Genomic DNA, 13,407 nt, shown 5'->3' with positions numbered 1-13,407 from the left:
GGGCCACTGATATTCATCTCCCTCCCCGTCCTCTGCTGCATCTCTTTCTCTCTCTCTTCCCTCCACTCTCTCCATATCTCTGTCTCTCTGCCTCACAGCATTGACTGCAATTGAAGCGTGTTGAGATGGAACACATTATGAGCTGGCCTACATGGCTGGCAGCTGTGTGTGTGTGTGTGTGTGCGAGTTAGCTAATGTGTGTATTTTTGGTAAATAACTCTGTGCGCTCTTCGGCAGTGTACACAGCGGATTCACAAGCGGTTTAGGAAAAATAAAACGCACACGCGTATCTGTGCGTGTGCGTTTTATTTCCACTCAGATAAACTTTTTTGACTGCGTGTCGTAAGTTGAGTGACATTTAGCTCGACAGTGTATCGATTAGCAATAGTGAATAATGACACGGATGACTACAATCTCTGCGGGATATGATATGAAAACATATGTTGACACGCTGCGCTGTACTGAAACTCCACTGATGGATACCACCAATCTGAATTCAGTTTACAGGCTCTGATGAACCCACACAGTTGATTTAAACTGAGTGAAGGCCCGCCCCCCTGAGTTACTGCTGCTATGCCTGTCAAATATTCCTTTTTCTTTCTTTCAAATGTACAGCGCATGATTTTAAGTTATACTGCAGTCTTGCATGGGCAGACCCGTCTCCACATATTGTTTTAGGATGCAACAAACTAGTGTCAGATAGAGAACTTGTTTTGGTGGCACATAGAATGACCATAGGGAGGCAAATTCTCAACTCTTTAACTCAAGAAAGTTGCAGTTTGTTATAAAATATTCAAATCTAAGCCGTAATTAGAAATACTACACACTCAATGGTGGTGACAACGTGTTGTTAAACGGTCACCAAAACCCATCACTGAAACCTTGTAGAGGCGCTCCTGCATATGTGCCAGCTCACAAACGTCACATAACTCCACTCCTTCTCTGTGCCGAGGTGACCGCCATGTTGGCGTTGGTGATGTATAATGCACGATTGTTGACGTAGTTTACTGAAACTTGAAAAATGTTTGCCTAAATTGACCAACATCATGTGTGTTATTCGTGGTATACAATTCAAGCGGGATGGAGAAATCATGTGTCTCTCACTGTTAAAGGTGCACTTTGTAGTTTTGGAAGGAAAAAAAAACATTCAGGAGCTCAGAAAGGCACATTTTACAATACTCATGTGGTAATAAGACCATAAGTTAATAAATGAGCTCAGAGGAAAATAAGGTCTCTAGAACATTGTTCAAAGCTAGAATGGTGGCAGGGTCCGCCACATATGAACAAAGCAAAACAGTATGAAACTGTGTTGTCCTTTAAGGTCAGTTTGTTTACTCAGTCATGAAAACAAAGAGTGTTAGTTTATTTAGATTGGCTGATACTGCCATTGCTTGGTGGAACTGTTTAACAGTATTCAACAATGTTATAATAATTGACACACCTTGTAAAGTCCTTTAAGTGTTTGCTAGGTCAGCTGAGCAATAATCATAGTGTCAGTAATATTCACTCTATGAAGTCGTTAACCTAGATCTTTGTTAATAACTGATGCATCGTGCCAATTGCTCTCAGAAGAGGAATAGAATGCCGTTACCATAGAAAACACTGGTTCCAGTTAAATGTCAGGACATCAGGGGGGTTATGGGGCCAAGGAATAACGTGGATACTGTAACTCTGCAATTATGTTATTTATAATGCTGTGTGTGCTGTTATTTAGCCAGACATGCTAATGGTTTGGGCCGACAAGGCAACTGAAGACACTTCTAAATTAAGTCTTAACACTTTGCTCTTGTGTGAAGTACATTTCACTTGAAATTATTGACATGTTTGGATAATAATTCTGAGTAGTCCGTACAGACTTTTTTACACTTTATCCACTACTACTATTAAAGGTAAAACACCTGTGTGAAGGTTTCGGCTTTGAGGTGACAAAAATCATCTTAATCCATATTTTCTGACAATGTCATGTTTTATCAAATCAGCTGATGAGGTTAACACTTAACACAAATGTTTGACATCTTTGGGATCCCCATTACTCTTCAAAATAAATAGATTTTAATGATGCTTTGCTGCAAGGTTGAACAAAACAAAACCTCAACGAAACACATCTACATTTCTGATCTATAATCTGGGAGGCGAATCAACCTTGCATCCCTTGAGTGTTGTGTCGGTGCCTGTCTCGATACGAGGCGTCCTAGTGAATATCATGCCCGGGAACGCGAGGTGGATCTGGGCCAGCTGTGGCAGGTGCGTCCCTTTGGATGGAGGCGGCTCCTCTCGGGCGATGGGAGAGCTGGCAGATGAAGGTAGGAGACAACAACGCTGGTTCTTGAACGCTCTCCTGTCCCTCTCTGTCTGTCGTTGTCGTTTTCTGACCCTGCCTTCCTCTGCCTCACCATTGTCAAACAGTCGAAACAGGCGCCGCTGTGACATACGAGCTTGTATTGACTTTCTACCTTCAGAAGTGTTGGACCGCATAGCTCTCTCTCTCCTCACCTCTCTCCTTGTGCTGCGGCTCGGGCAATCTTTTTGTGTTTTTTCACAACGTCCGTGGTGTGAGTTGCTCAGACTCCTGACTTTTTGGGATGTATTTATGGTTGTGGATTTTTTTCAGAGATCGTCCCTCGTGTGGTTTTTCTCTGTGACAGCTGCCTGCTTAGTGATGTGAATATTTATGTGGCCAGCTTTTATTCTGCTGCTCCCTTTATCCCGCTTTACCTTGTGATCTCATCTCACCTGTGACTCAGTCTGTCTGTCCATCCATGTGTCTCGGTCAAATCCGTAGCAGAAAGGACCGACAAAGTACAGCAAACAAATTTGTTATTGTTGAGTATAACACCAATATAGGCCAACATGGTGAGTATGATTATAGATTGTTTTCACTGACCTATGCTGAAAAATCTTTCATTTTTACAGTCATTTGCTCAACGTGCTTCAAGGAACAAAAGAAACAAAGAGGGTACATGAGAGACCTTATCATGCTGCAGGAAATAAATCCTAAAGAATGTTTATCCTCCAAAATAGAGTTTTTTCACCTTTGATGATATGGCGATAGCTGACAGAGGGGAGGGGGAAAGCTTCTTACATCCTCGGACAACTTGAGACAGTTGTGTGAAAGTGGAGTCGGCCATGCAAGAGTTTAAAATAAAACGCTACATTCCCTCAATTTGGACTTAATTACTCTGTGCGACGGATTTTTGGCTGGTTGGTTTTCAAACATGCCAAGTTGGATTTACTGGAGCTGTCACAGAAGTCCCACTTTTCCCAGTCCTAATTACGACTGAGAATGCCTTCTACATGTTGGAAACGCCATTGTCAAAACGGAATAATGACCTTGTGGGCTTTAAAGGACGGCCCACACAGGTGCTGGTTCATGAGTCATGCGCTAAAGACATGTAGAAATAGAGCACATAGACAAAAACACCATGAGAAATAGAGCAGCCGGCCTGTGTTTTCTCTTCTAAGTACAATTACCCATGCTGATCGTGATGAAAGTCTTGGCTTTTACTTCTCGTAATAAATTGATGGACATGTATCGCAGATCTGTGGCGGCTCTGACTGAATCTACTCAGGATTACAGATTGTGTGTGTTCCCTGAACATGAAGTATACGGATGCCCCTAATCAATCTTCCGCCACGATTTATAGCAAAATTCACGTGACAACACGCACGTCCTACAGTGATGTGATTCCCTGTGTCACCTTTCCTCTGGTGTTTGCTCTCACACACAGAGCCTTACAGCACCATCAGTGCATATATATTTATACATATATATATATATATCACGGGAAGCCCCAACGAGAATCAAATCCCTGTCCGTGGGTGTGTGTCGATGTCGGTGAATCAAGCGGCAGCCGCTCTCTTTTTCTTACTGCATCTAGCTTGCCCCTCCCCCTCTCGCTAACGTTAAACTCCTTCTTTAACACCGCACCACGCTCTTTCCTTTCCTCTGTCCACGCGCTGAACCGAGCAGTGCATTTACAACACCCTCCACTACACACATACATGTCTGATGTGTGACATCATTTTTTTGCTTTAACCCAGTCGTCCGGCGGTCGTCCGCATCAACAGATGAAAAAAGGAAACACGTTTACTTTCAGTGAATATCTAGGCCTGTCATGAATGTGTTTACGTTTGTATCATTAGTGCTGCTATTATTCCTTTTTTTGTCATGTCTCATTTTTGGAGTCTGCACCGCCGCATCCTAAACACACGACCCACATCCAGATTACTGGGATGACAGGATGGGAGTTTTTGCCGTAAAAAGGCCTGGTTTGGTCTGAGTGAAGTTTTATTGTTGACTCTCCTCATCTTAACTTTGGCAAATTGTCAAGTTTAAAACTATAAATGACTGACTACAAATCATGTAAGCAAAAGGGGACCGTCGCAGCAAAGACAGGACACGAGGAGGCTGCAGTGTTTGTTCATGTAAACCCACACACTGTGGCAGCGAAGGAGGCAGACGGAACACACTGCTGTCCTACTTTTCAGCGTTTGTAACTTGAGAAAAGCAGCGTTTTTGTAGATCCACTCTATTGTTTAGCACATGCAGGCATCTTCTCTCTACAGGTGTAGTATGTCTTCTCTAGTATTGTACCTGTCATCGTGGACAAGGAGAGGCTCATTGTAGAGCTGTGAAAATATCCTGATTTCTCTGACCCTCAGTCCTGCCATTATAGAGAAAATGTTAAAAAGAAGATATTGGCTGGCGAGACTTTCCTGGAGAGATTTGGTCATTCAGGCCAGAATTAAATGGACATCAAAGTCTTGTGAATCGAGGACAGCACTTCAGATTCACTCTATATGCCGTATATATCATGTGCATAATCATTTTCTGTGTGATAATGTCGATGCTACAATTGCCACGAGGGTATGGTGGTACTCATTTTAAGAAAACACCTGCATCATCAGTAACAATGCTGTGAGATACAGATTAAAATATGAACAGATGTGTGCAACAACTGCTTCGTCATCAGATGAAATCATGACTGTAATTACCTTTGAGGGCTCCTTTTCTTTTCATTTATTGTGTTTATCAAAAAACTTGCTGACATTTGCTCAGGGTGGATGGATTTAGAAGATACACTTTACAATTTACAACACAGTTTTCTGGGTAGATGGTACACCATCATCGAAGTGGCATCTACGCTTCGAAAGCTATTGGTCCTAAAGGTGCGAAATGTAAGAGTTTAGTTGAAAATGGTGGGGGGGAAAAAAAAATACCAACAGAATCTGAAAATCGTTACCATTATGACATTATGACGTTTGTGTATTGTTTTGCAAGATGATGATCACCACTCCCATGTTTGTATGTAATACGAAGCTACAGCTAGCACCCGATTAGCTTAGCTTAACATGAAGACTGAAAACGGGGAAACAGCCAGTCCAAAACACATCTGCCAGCACCTTCTAGGTGCATTTGGTTAATTTTTAAAGACGGATGCAGGCTAGCTAGCTAGCCTCCCCCCTGTTTCCAGTATGTGTGTTAAACTATGCTAACCAGCGGCTGGTGCAACTAAACTCTATTTAAAAATGTACCTCAAACATGAATGAAGATGGCTTCATTCTTAATTCACTAAAAGATGTTACAATAATGCTTTCTCTTCTTCTTCCCAATCCATCCCATTCTCCTCAAATCATTTTTATCTTTCCTCCTCCTCTCTCCCCAACATCCGCTCTCTCCGCCATAACCTCATGAACTCCACCTGCAGAGGAACCGTAAGGACACCTGCAACTTTGACAAGGAGTTCACCAAGATGCCGGTGGACTTGACGCCGACAGACAAGCTGGTCATCATGAACCTGGACCAGGATGACTTCCTCGGCTTCTCCTACACCAACCCCGAATACGTGGCTCCAAATTAACGCAGAGGCCGATTGCGCCTGACGGACTGGCAGAACGCGGGGCTTCAGAGCAGATAGGAAGGCAAACTAGCACTTAAAGTCTAATTATTTTGTGTTTTGTTGAGTAAACGTCTTCACTCTCGTAGTCCAATACTTCAGCATGAGAAAGGTATCACAGCACCAAACTCGCACAACTGACGGGATACCAAAGATTTGAAGTATTGTATAAAAATGAGGTGTCAGAAAGTGCTTTTTATGCAGAAATACCAATTTCCAAAAACTACAAATATACACAACGCATTACAATGATATGGGCTGCCTAGACAGCACACACACCACAGCACCTCAGTCTTGCTTGCCAGCTGAAAAAGTCGCCCCTTCGCTCAGTTTTTTGCCATGATTATAGTAACAGTAGAATTCGATTTTATGGCAAGTCTGCTTAAGTGCTACAAAAACCCAACCTATATTCAGTTTTTCTTAATCGAAGCATCGTACATCATGTGTTCTCAGCTGTCGTCCTGCGAGTTGAACTGCATCGTCGCGTTGTCTCAAACCTAATCACTGAGATGTGACATGACGTTAGCCCATGTTAAACACATGTGAATGGACACAAGCTGCAGTCTCGGTCCCTGGTGTGATTTGCCTTGCACAGTTAAAACGCCATTCAGGAGCAATGTTGAAAGCAGCTTATGTGAATGCATTATTTTTTTCAACACATCACAGTCATTCCAGTCCTAATTGTGTCCCCTGTCCATACATGGATTCATGTTTTTTTCCCACAATAACATCAAGTCTCACCGAGGGAACGTGGAGAGATGGGACCAAATCAAACAGGAAATGTTGCTGCTTCTAGATCAGCTAAAGTTTTTAGATCACAAGTGGACCAAATTGTGATGATGTTCATAGTTTTATACATTTTAATGTTAGTACTCTCGTCACTTTGTAAAACTGATCAGGAGTAGAATTTCTAACTTCATGAAGCTAACTTCTGCATCCATAGTATCTTCTGCAGGGGCCTTAATGTGCAGGTTTTAGCCATCTTAAAGGTCCCATATTATGTTCATTTTCGGGTTCATAAATTTTGCATGCTTTAATGCTCAAAAAACACTTTATTTTTCTCATGATGTCCATTGCTGCAGCACCTCTGTTCACCCTCTGTCTGAATGCTCTGTTTTAGTCCGTGTCTCTTTGAGGCCCCTCCTCCTGAAAAGCTCAGTCTGCTCTGAGTGGTCAACTCTCATAGGCCCGAGCAGGCACTACCCTCTGTGTTTCTGCATCAGCTCTGTCTGTGTTTTTGCAACCGTGTCTGTTTTCATGGGTGGTGACCGTATAGTTGTGACATCACAACATTAAGGAAGTCCCGATACCTTGTTTAAAGACGCATTGAACATGAGCCGTGTGCAATTTCTCTGTGAATTGAGAGTTTTGATACTTTCATAGTCTTTATACAGCACGTGGACCCACTTCATATTTTAATTTTGTATGTCTTGACCATTTCAGCCGGTGCACACTGTCATGAGTTGCTCCTTGGAAGTGCTGACACTCGCTCACACTGCACGGCTCACACAGGGCCACCACGGAGGAATATGCCTAATGAGCAAACTTCACAGCCTGTCAAACCTTTTCGTCCTTCTCCTCCTTCTTTTCCCTCGTTTGGTTTCTCCCCTTCTCCCCTCCTCCCACGTCCCCCGGTTGTCTCCTCCTTTTATTTATTTGTTTGTCTTGGCTCCAATCCGTACGTCTGACAAGGCCTCACTGGGAGCCTAGTGTGACGCGGTGTCACAGGGTTGGCAGCGCGGCAGTCACCGATGCAGATGCACGCACAGTGAATGAGGAGCTGCTTTGACAACCCCCAAGTGAGCGATTTCACACACAGCAATAATAACATAAGCAAATGCTGCCTTTTCTCCATTATTTATTTTGGACCTTGTGCTCTGATCCCATCTGTGCATGTGTGTGTGTGTGTGTGTTAGTGCTGTCCATATGCTTGAAAACATGTGAACGTGCCTGTGCGTGCGTGCGTGCGTGCATATGTTTGTGTGTCTGTGTGTGTGTGTCTGTGTGTGTGTGTGTGTGTCTGTGTATATGTGTGGTTTATAAGGCTTCATTGGATAAAGCCAATTATTTCAAATTCAGCTCAAATTCAGCAAATCTGCCTTCCAGCTTCAAACCACATTACACTGGATATAATGCCACCTAGCTCAATATACTGTACACACACACACACACACACACACACACACAGAGAGTCCAATCCATGACTGAGGGTTGGAATTATTAGGTGAAGCGTAACAAGGCGGACAATGACTGTGAAATGTTCGCTCCTGGAGGCACACAAGACATATACTGTAGGTCCATTACACAGGCCTAGATTGTTCTTTCCCTTCATAGATCAGCACAAACAGTACCCTTGTGTATACTATATACAGTACATATGCATTTATTGTACATATTTATATATATATAAGCATACACAAACACACAGCATCCTTCCTAACTCTTTCATCTTTGGGGAAATTCAACTGGATCTGAGACTGCGGTCCTGTTCTTTTATTTTGCCCGTGTGAAATACAAAGTACTGTATAATTTGCGTGTCCTCCTTTCTCATTAAAAGCTACGGAAGAGGGTTAGGCAGTACAATTTTGTTCTTTTTTGTGTTATCAAAATGAGAATTCTTTTTTCTCAGAATTCTGACTTTTTTTTCAGAACTTTTTTTCTTGGAAATCTGACTCCTGTCATTAAAATCAGAACCAGGATTCTTTCTTTCTGTCCGGTCTGAGGAAAAGGTAGAAATTCTGAGAGTTCTGACAGTAGTTTTTTTGCTCAGAATTAGAATTCCAAGTAAAAAGTCAGAATTCTTTCTTTCTGTTCGATCTGAAAAAATAAATCAAAATTCTGTGAAAAAGGGATGACTTTTTAAAGTAGTTTTTTTACAGTGGCCTTAATCATCTTCCGTATAGAGCTGTATAATGCGCAGGTCAACGGTGTAAATACCTCCCAATGTTTATCACGCCTACTTTTAACATCCGTCGTTGGGAAACCACAGACCCTGAAGCATTTAATAGCACTCAGCAGACGTGTCCACCCGTGTGACCGAGTGAATGAATGAGTGTGTAGCTGTACATTTTAATATAAGTCTTTCTTTAAAATCCTATATGATAAAAAATCTCTCTTTCAAGCAGCCTCTATCTGCATCTGACCAAACAGCACAGACTTTGACAGCTAACACGAAATGATGAACTGCCGCACATCTACAATAACACAAATATAAACGTGGGTATTTATTTCCTTGTGAAGCTCCGTTCTCAGTGCTTTAAGAACCTTTAACATCGTCATCAGCCGGTTACTAGTTTCGTTTGGTGTTACAAATTCCAGATCAGGACTATAAGGAATTACACTATGCATGCATGTGATGATCTCTCTTCTTCTCTTTCATATCTTGTTCCATACGATATATGATATGGATTTATCCTATACTAAGTGTTGATTGATGGACCGGTGTGTGATAATTAATTTATTAGACATTAATAGGGTTTATGTTGCTTAATTTATGATAAAAGTGCATCTCATGTCATTGTTACCTATTTATGAGATATTATACAGGGGCCATGCTCTGCTTCGTTTGTACATATATAAATATTTTTCAAGTCTATAGAGGTAAGAGTCTTCCATTTCCCATTACTGCATTCATAAACAGAGAAGTTTATGTGTTTAGAGGTAAAATTATATATATATATGAGTCGCAATAGAGAAAATGCAAGTGTTTGAGAACTGACATTTTACATCAAAGAATACCTGTTTAACCTTTCACTCGCCAGTTCATACAGTTTGTTTTTGTTGCAGGGTGGTACAGCATTGGCCTAAAAAGTGTACCAACTCACATCCTCATTCCTTCACTCCGTCCTTTCTTTTCCGACCTTTTCTTCGATCACGCCTTTTCCATCTGTCATTTTTTTTTCCTTTTTTTTTTCTCTGACCTTTCCCCATCCTCCTTCCCTCTCCTTGTTCCTCATTGTCTTTCTCTTACCTCATTTTCCTTTCTCTTGACCTTTACCCCTCTCTATGGGCTTTTTATTTTTATTTTTTTTTCGAGACCATTTTCATCTCTTTTCTCTTCAGGATTAATTTCCCCTCCAGCTTGTTTTTTTTTTATTTATTTATTTATTCTGTTGCTTCCGCTTTACTTCATCACTCTCATCTGATTTCTTCCTGATTTGTCCCATTAATGCTTCCGGTTACTATTTTCCCCTTTTTTCTCTTGCAATCTTTAGCCTTGCCGAGGCTACCTGACATTAAACTTGAAATCTGATGAGCTGTTAGTACGATTAAAACCTGATGCTTGTTTTCTTGAGCTTATTTCTGCTTTTGACTTCAGCCGGGCTTACACACGCTAAACAACAATTAGATTAACGATAACCTGAAGGTAATTTACGGTTTGCTTGTTTTTCATGCAGACAACAGCAAAGATACTGCAACAGAAGAGTAAGAATGTGTTTCGTGAGATAGTTTACAAATAAGAAAATCTGTATTGTGATGTTTGTCGATTGTAGTACAATAAATCATGTTGAAACTATTGTCTCGTTTCTGGTCCAATTTGTTTTTCATGTCACTGACATGTTTGTGCTTCTTGTGTCCTCCTACTCATTGTATCAATGTTCTTAGTTACTTTTACAGCTTAAAATACTTGATTTGATCTTGCTTTACCGATTAGTTTGAACTGGAAAATCCTTTCTACATTCGTGTAACCAGTTGTCGGGGAACATCTGTGGCACTATCCAAAAAAACGCCATCAATCATGTAAACAGGAATTCCCACAGTAACATGAGAAGCCGTAACGTTTCCCTCTGACAAAATCTAGTAGTGTAATGTAATGTGAGGGTCTGACGCGTGTTGGTTGGATCGTCCTGATGAAAGGAGACGGCATCACTTCACTTTTCCCGGAACTGAACCAGCTTCACGACAACGGGGCCTCCAAGTTCCATCTCACATGAGACTGAACTAACCAATCAGAAGCAGCTTCGATAGCGTAATGTAACTTTTTCAAGAAGCAGATGTGAATATGTCATTAATGACTGTGTAAACCTAAACAAATGAAGAGTTAGCTGTCTAAACCTTAGTATTACCATTTGAGGTATATTGTGTTATTATTGTGTAGTTTAAGTTCATTTGGTTAGTAAGCAGTATTTTAATATGTTAAACATGCATTGTCATCCACATTTTATATTACTTTGACTCTTTACTTGAATGACAACTGTCTCAGTGAGCTTAGCTAGCCACACAACCGGGTTTTATGAGGTGCAACCCATTTAAATTTCATGAAATCTCCACTTACTATCCAGGGTAGGGCTAGAATTAAAATCTGGTGACACCTGTTTTAATCATCCAGTTATTTTCAGGTCAAATTTAGTACAAACCAGACTCTTTAAATATTAAAATGTCCAGTGCTATAAATACTTTCATTATCAAACCACTACAAATTAATAAGTTTTGCTCCCCAGAAGCCAACCAACAATTAGAAAAGTCACCAGGGTCTTGGTCGGTCGCCTGTTTATGAGACACAGTAAATCTGTCTAATCTGTGCTGCTTTGCCGGAGGTGATTAATGTGGAACCTGTTAATGATGTGTTGTACATTGTGCAGGTTTGACAGCGAATGAGGAATAAATCTTTATTAATATGCACACCGTTCGGCTGGCAGGCGGCCATCACTGTTGCACTTCACATACACGGCTCTATATGTACATCCCATATGGCCACGCTCGGCTTCATCTACCTCTGTGATATTAATAACAATAATCAGACTCCTCATAATGACAATTATAATATTCTGCCACAGAGAGCGAGAGGTAAGTTGGACGGAGAAGGAGTGAGATGAAGTTTCAAACAAATATGAAGACTTGATGGGAAAAGAAGAAACAGGAGATAGGGAACAGATAGGAACACATTTGTTCCATATGTGAGAACTGCAGAAATTTGTCCCCTTCCCCGAAGACAATATTTTCTATATAAACCCAAGTCACACACACTTATCTGGGACTGTTGAGAGTTACTAGCCACCAAAACGTAGTCACTGTCATGCTTTCCCTTATCGCACGTGTAGTTCACAGTAACAGTGGCACATTTCACACTCAAAATGTTCAATGAAGCAATGGGTCCTTGATTTTACATAGAGGCAGTACGCTTCTCAGATCTAGTTAGCAACCATCATTTTTTTAATTTAAACTGACAGCTGTCGCTAGCAGATTTGATCAGTTTTTAATCAGCTGGTATTAATCTAACGGTCACTTCATGGGTTGGATGATTACATTTTCTCTGGGTAACTTTTCAATGTCTTTTTTTTGACTCATTTTAAAAACAAGAATCCAATAAAAGGCTCTTAATGACTGACTCAGCAGCTCCATACTGTGACAGGTTGGGTCCGTGTTTCTTGGTTGAAGTAGCTTTGAGAGTGTGAGCGCAGAAGGCAATTTATTTGCATCAATATGTAACAGGTGCTATATGAATATATGTATATTTATATATATTATTAAATACATATGGTTATACTGCAGCCACGGTTACCAGCTGTAGCGACGTTATTTTAGATCACACTACCTTTCTCAACATGAATACCTTGAGTTTTTTTATTTTAAAAAAATACACTGGCCCCCAAACTCTTTCTATATAGGACTACAGGGAACAGCTTTGAGGGCTGCTACAACTCTATGCACAACACTTAAACCGGTCTAGGGAGATGGCCGCCGACCGTTTAGAATAGAATAGAATAGAATAGAATAGAATAGTCTTTATTGTCATTGTACAGGAGAGTACAATGAAATTGAGTTTAGTCCAGTTCTGCTCAAGGTTTCTCCTTGTTAGAAGGCAGGGGACATAAGGGACATGTTGGGCCTCTAAATAAATAAATTATGTTCTAAACTTGCTCAATTTGGAAAGTGTCACAAGATGAATTTTGTTGTGAATTGGCGCTATACAAATAAAGACTGACTGACAGACTGATTGATTGATTTATATAACATATTACCATTGTTTTGTGGCTTGTTGGCGAAGCAAATCTACTAGTCACCTGCATATTTGATGCTTACTTTGTCCCATCCTCTTTGGGCTATTGACAGTTGCAGTGTTTATTGGGGCGCTGCACTGATTCTGTGGTTAACTAGCTAGCAAAGAAGCTAGCTGATGTGGCTGATGGAAAAAGAAAAGGATGAAGGGAAGACGGGGGCTGAAGTGAACGACAGCAGGGCACTGCAGCACACTGGAGAGAGAGAGATGAAAAAGGGGAACTGACAAAAGTGAAAGAATCTCTTATTTATTTCATTCAGTGGATCTTAAAAACGCTCAAGAGGGGAGCATGACGGAGCAGCTTATTGGATTTATTTCACACTATCTCTCTCTCTCTCTCTTTCTCCCTCTCTCTCTCTCTCTCTCTTTCACTCTCTCTCTCGTGCAGCAATACACACATTTTCATTAGGCAAACATATTAGACACACTTTCACACCATCAGACATGTGCCTCCGCAATTAAGAAACATTTCTTCCTCTGTGTCTCCCGTTCATTGACTCTCCACTCTCC

The 13,407-nt window shown here is 41.0% G+C and overlaps 1 protein-coding gene across 1 annotated transcript in view; it reads left to right on the top strand.

Annotated features, from left to right (window-relative positions):
* Positions 1 to 10,413, top strand: part of LOC115574977 (protein kinase C beta type) — a 115,222-nt gene extending 104,809 nt beyond the window's left edge. Inside the window, exon 17 of the mRNA XM_030406696.1 lies at positions 5,709 to 10,413. Within this exon, the coding sequence (XP_030262556.1) occupies positions 5,709 to 5,861 (153 nt within the window). The 3' untranslated portion in view covers positions 5,862 to 10,413. The remainder of the gene's footprint in view (positions 1 to 5,708) is intronic.
* The last annotated feature ends 2,994 nt before the right edge of the window (positions 10,414 to 13,407 follow it).

The sequence above is a fragment of the Sparus aurata genome, chromosome 23, assembly GCF_900880675.1.
Source record: "Sparus aurata chromosome 23, fSpaAur1.1, whole genome shotgun sequence".
NCBI classification, from domain to species: domain Eukaryota; kingdom Metazoa; phylum Chordata; class Actinopteri; order Spariformes; family Sparidae; genus Sparus; species Sparus aurata.
This window is presented reverse-complemented; position numbering and strand designations above follow the sequence as displayed.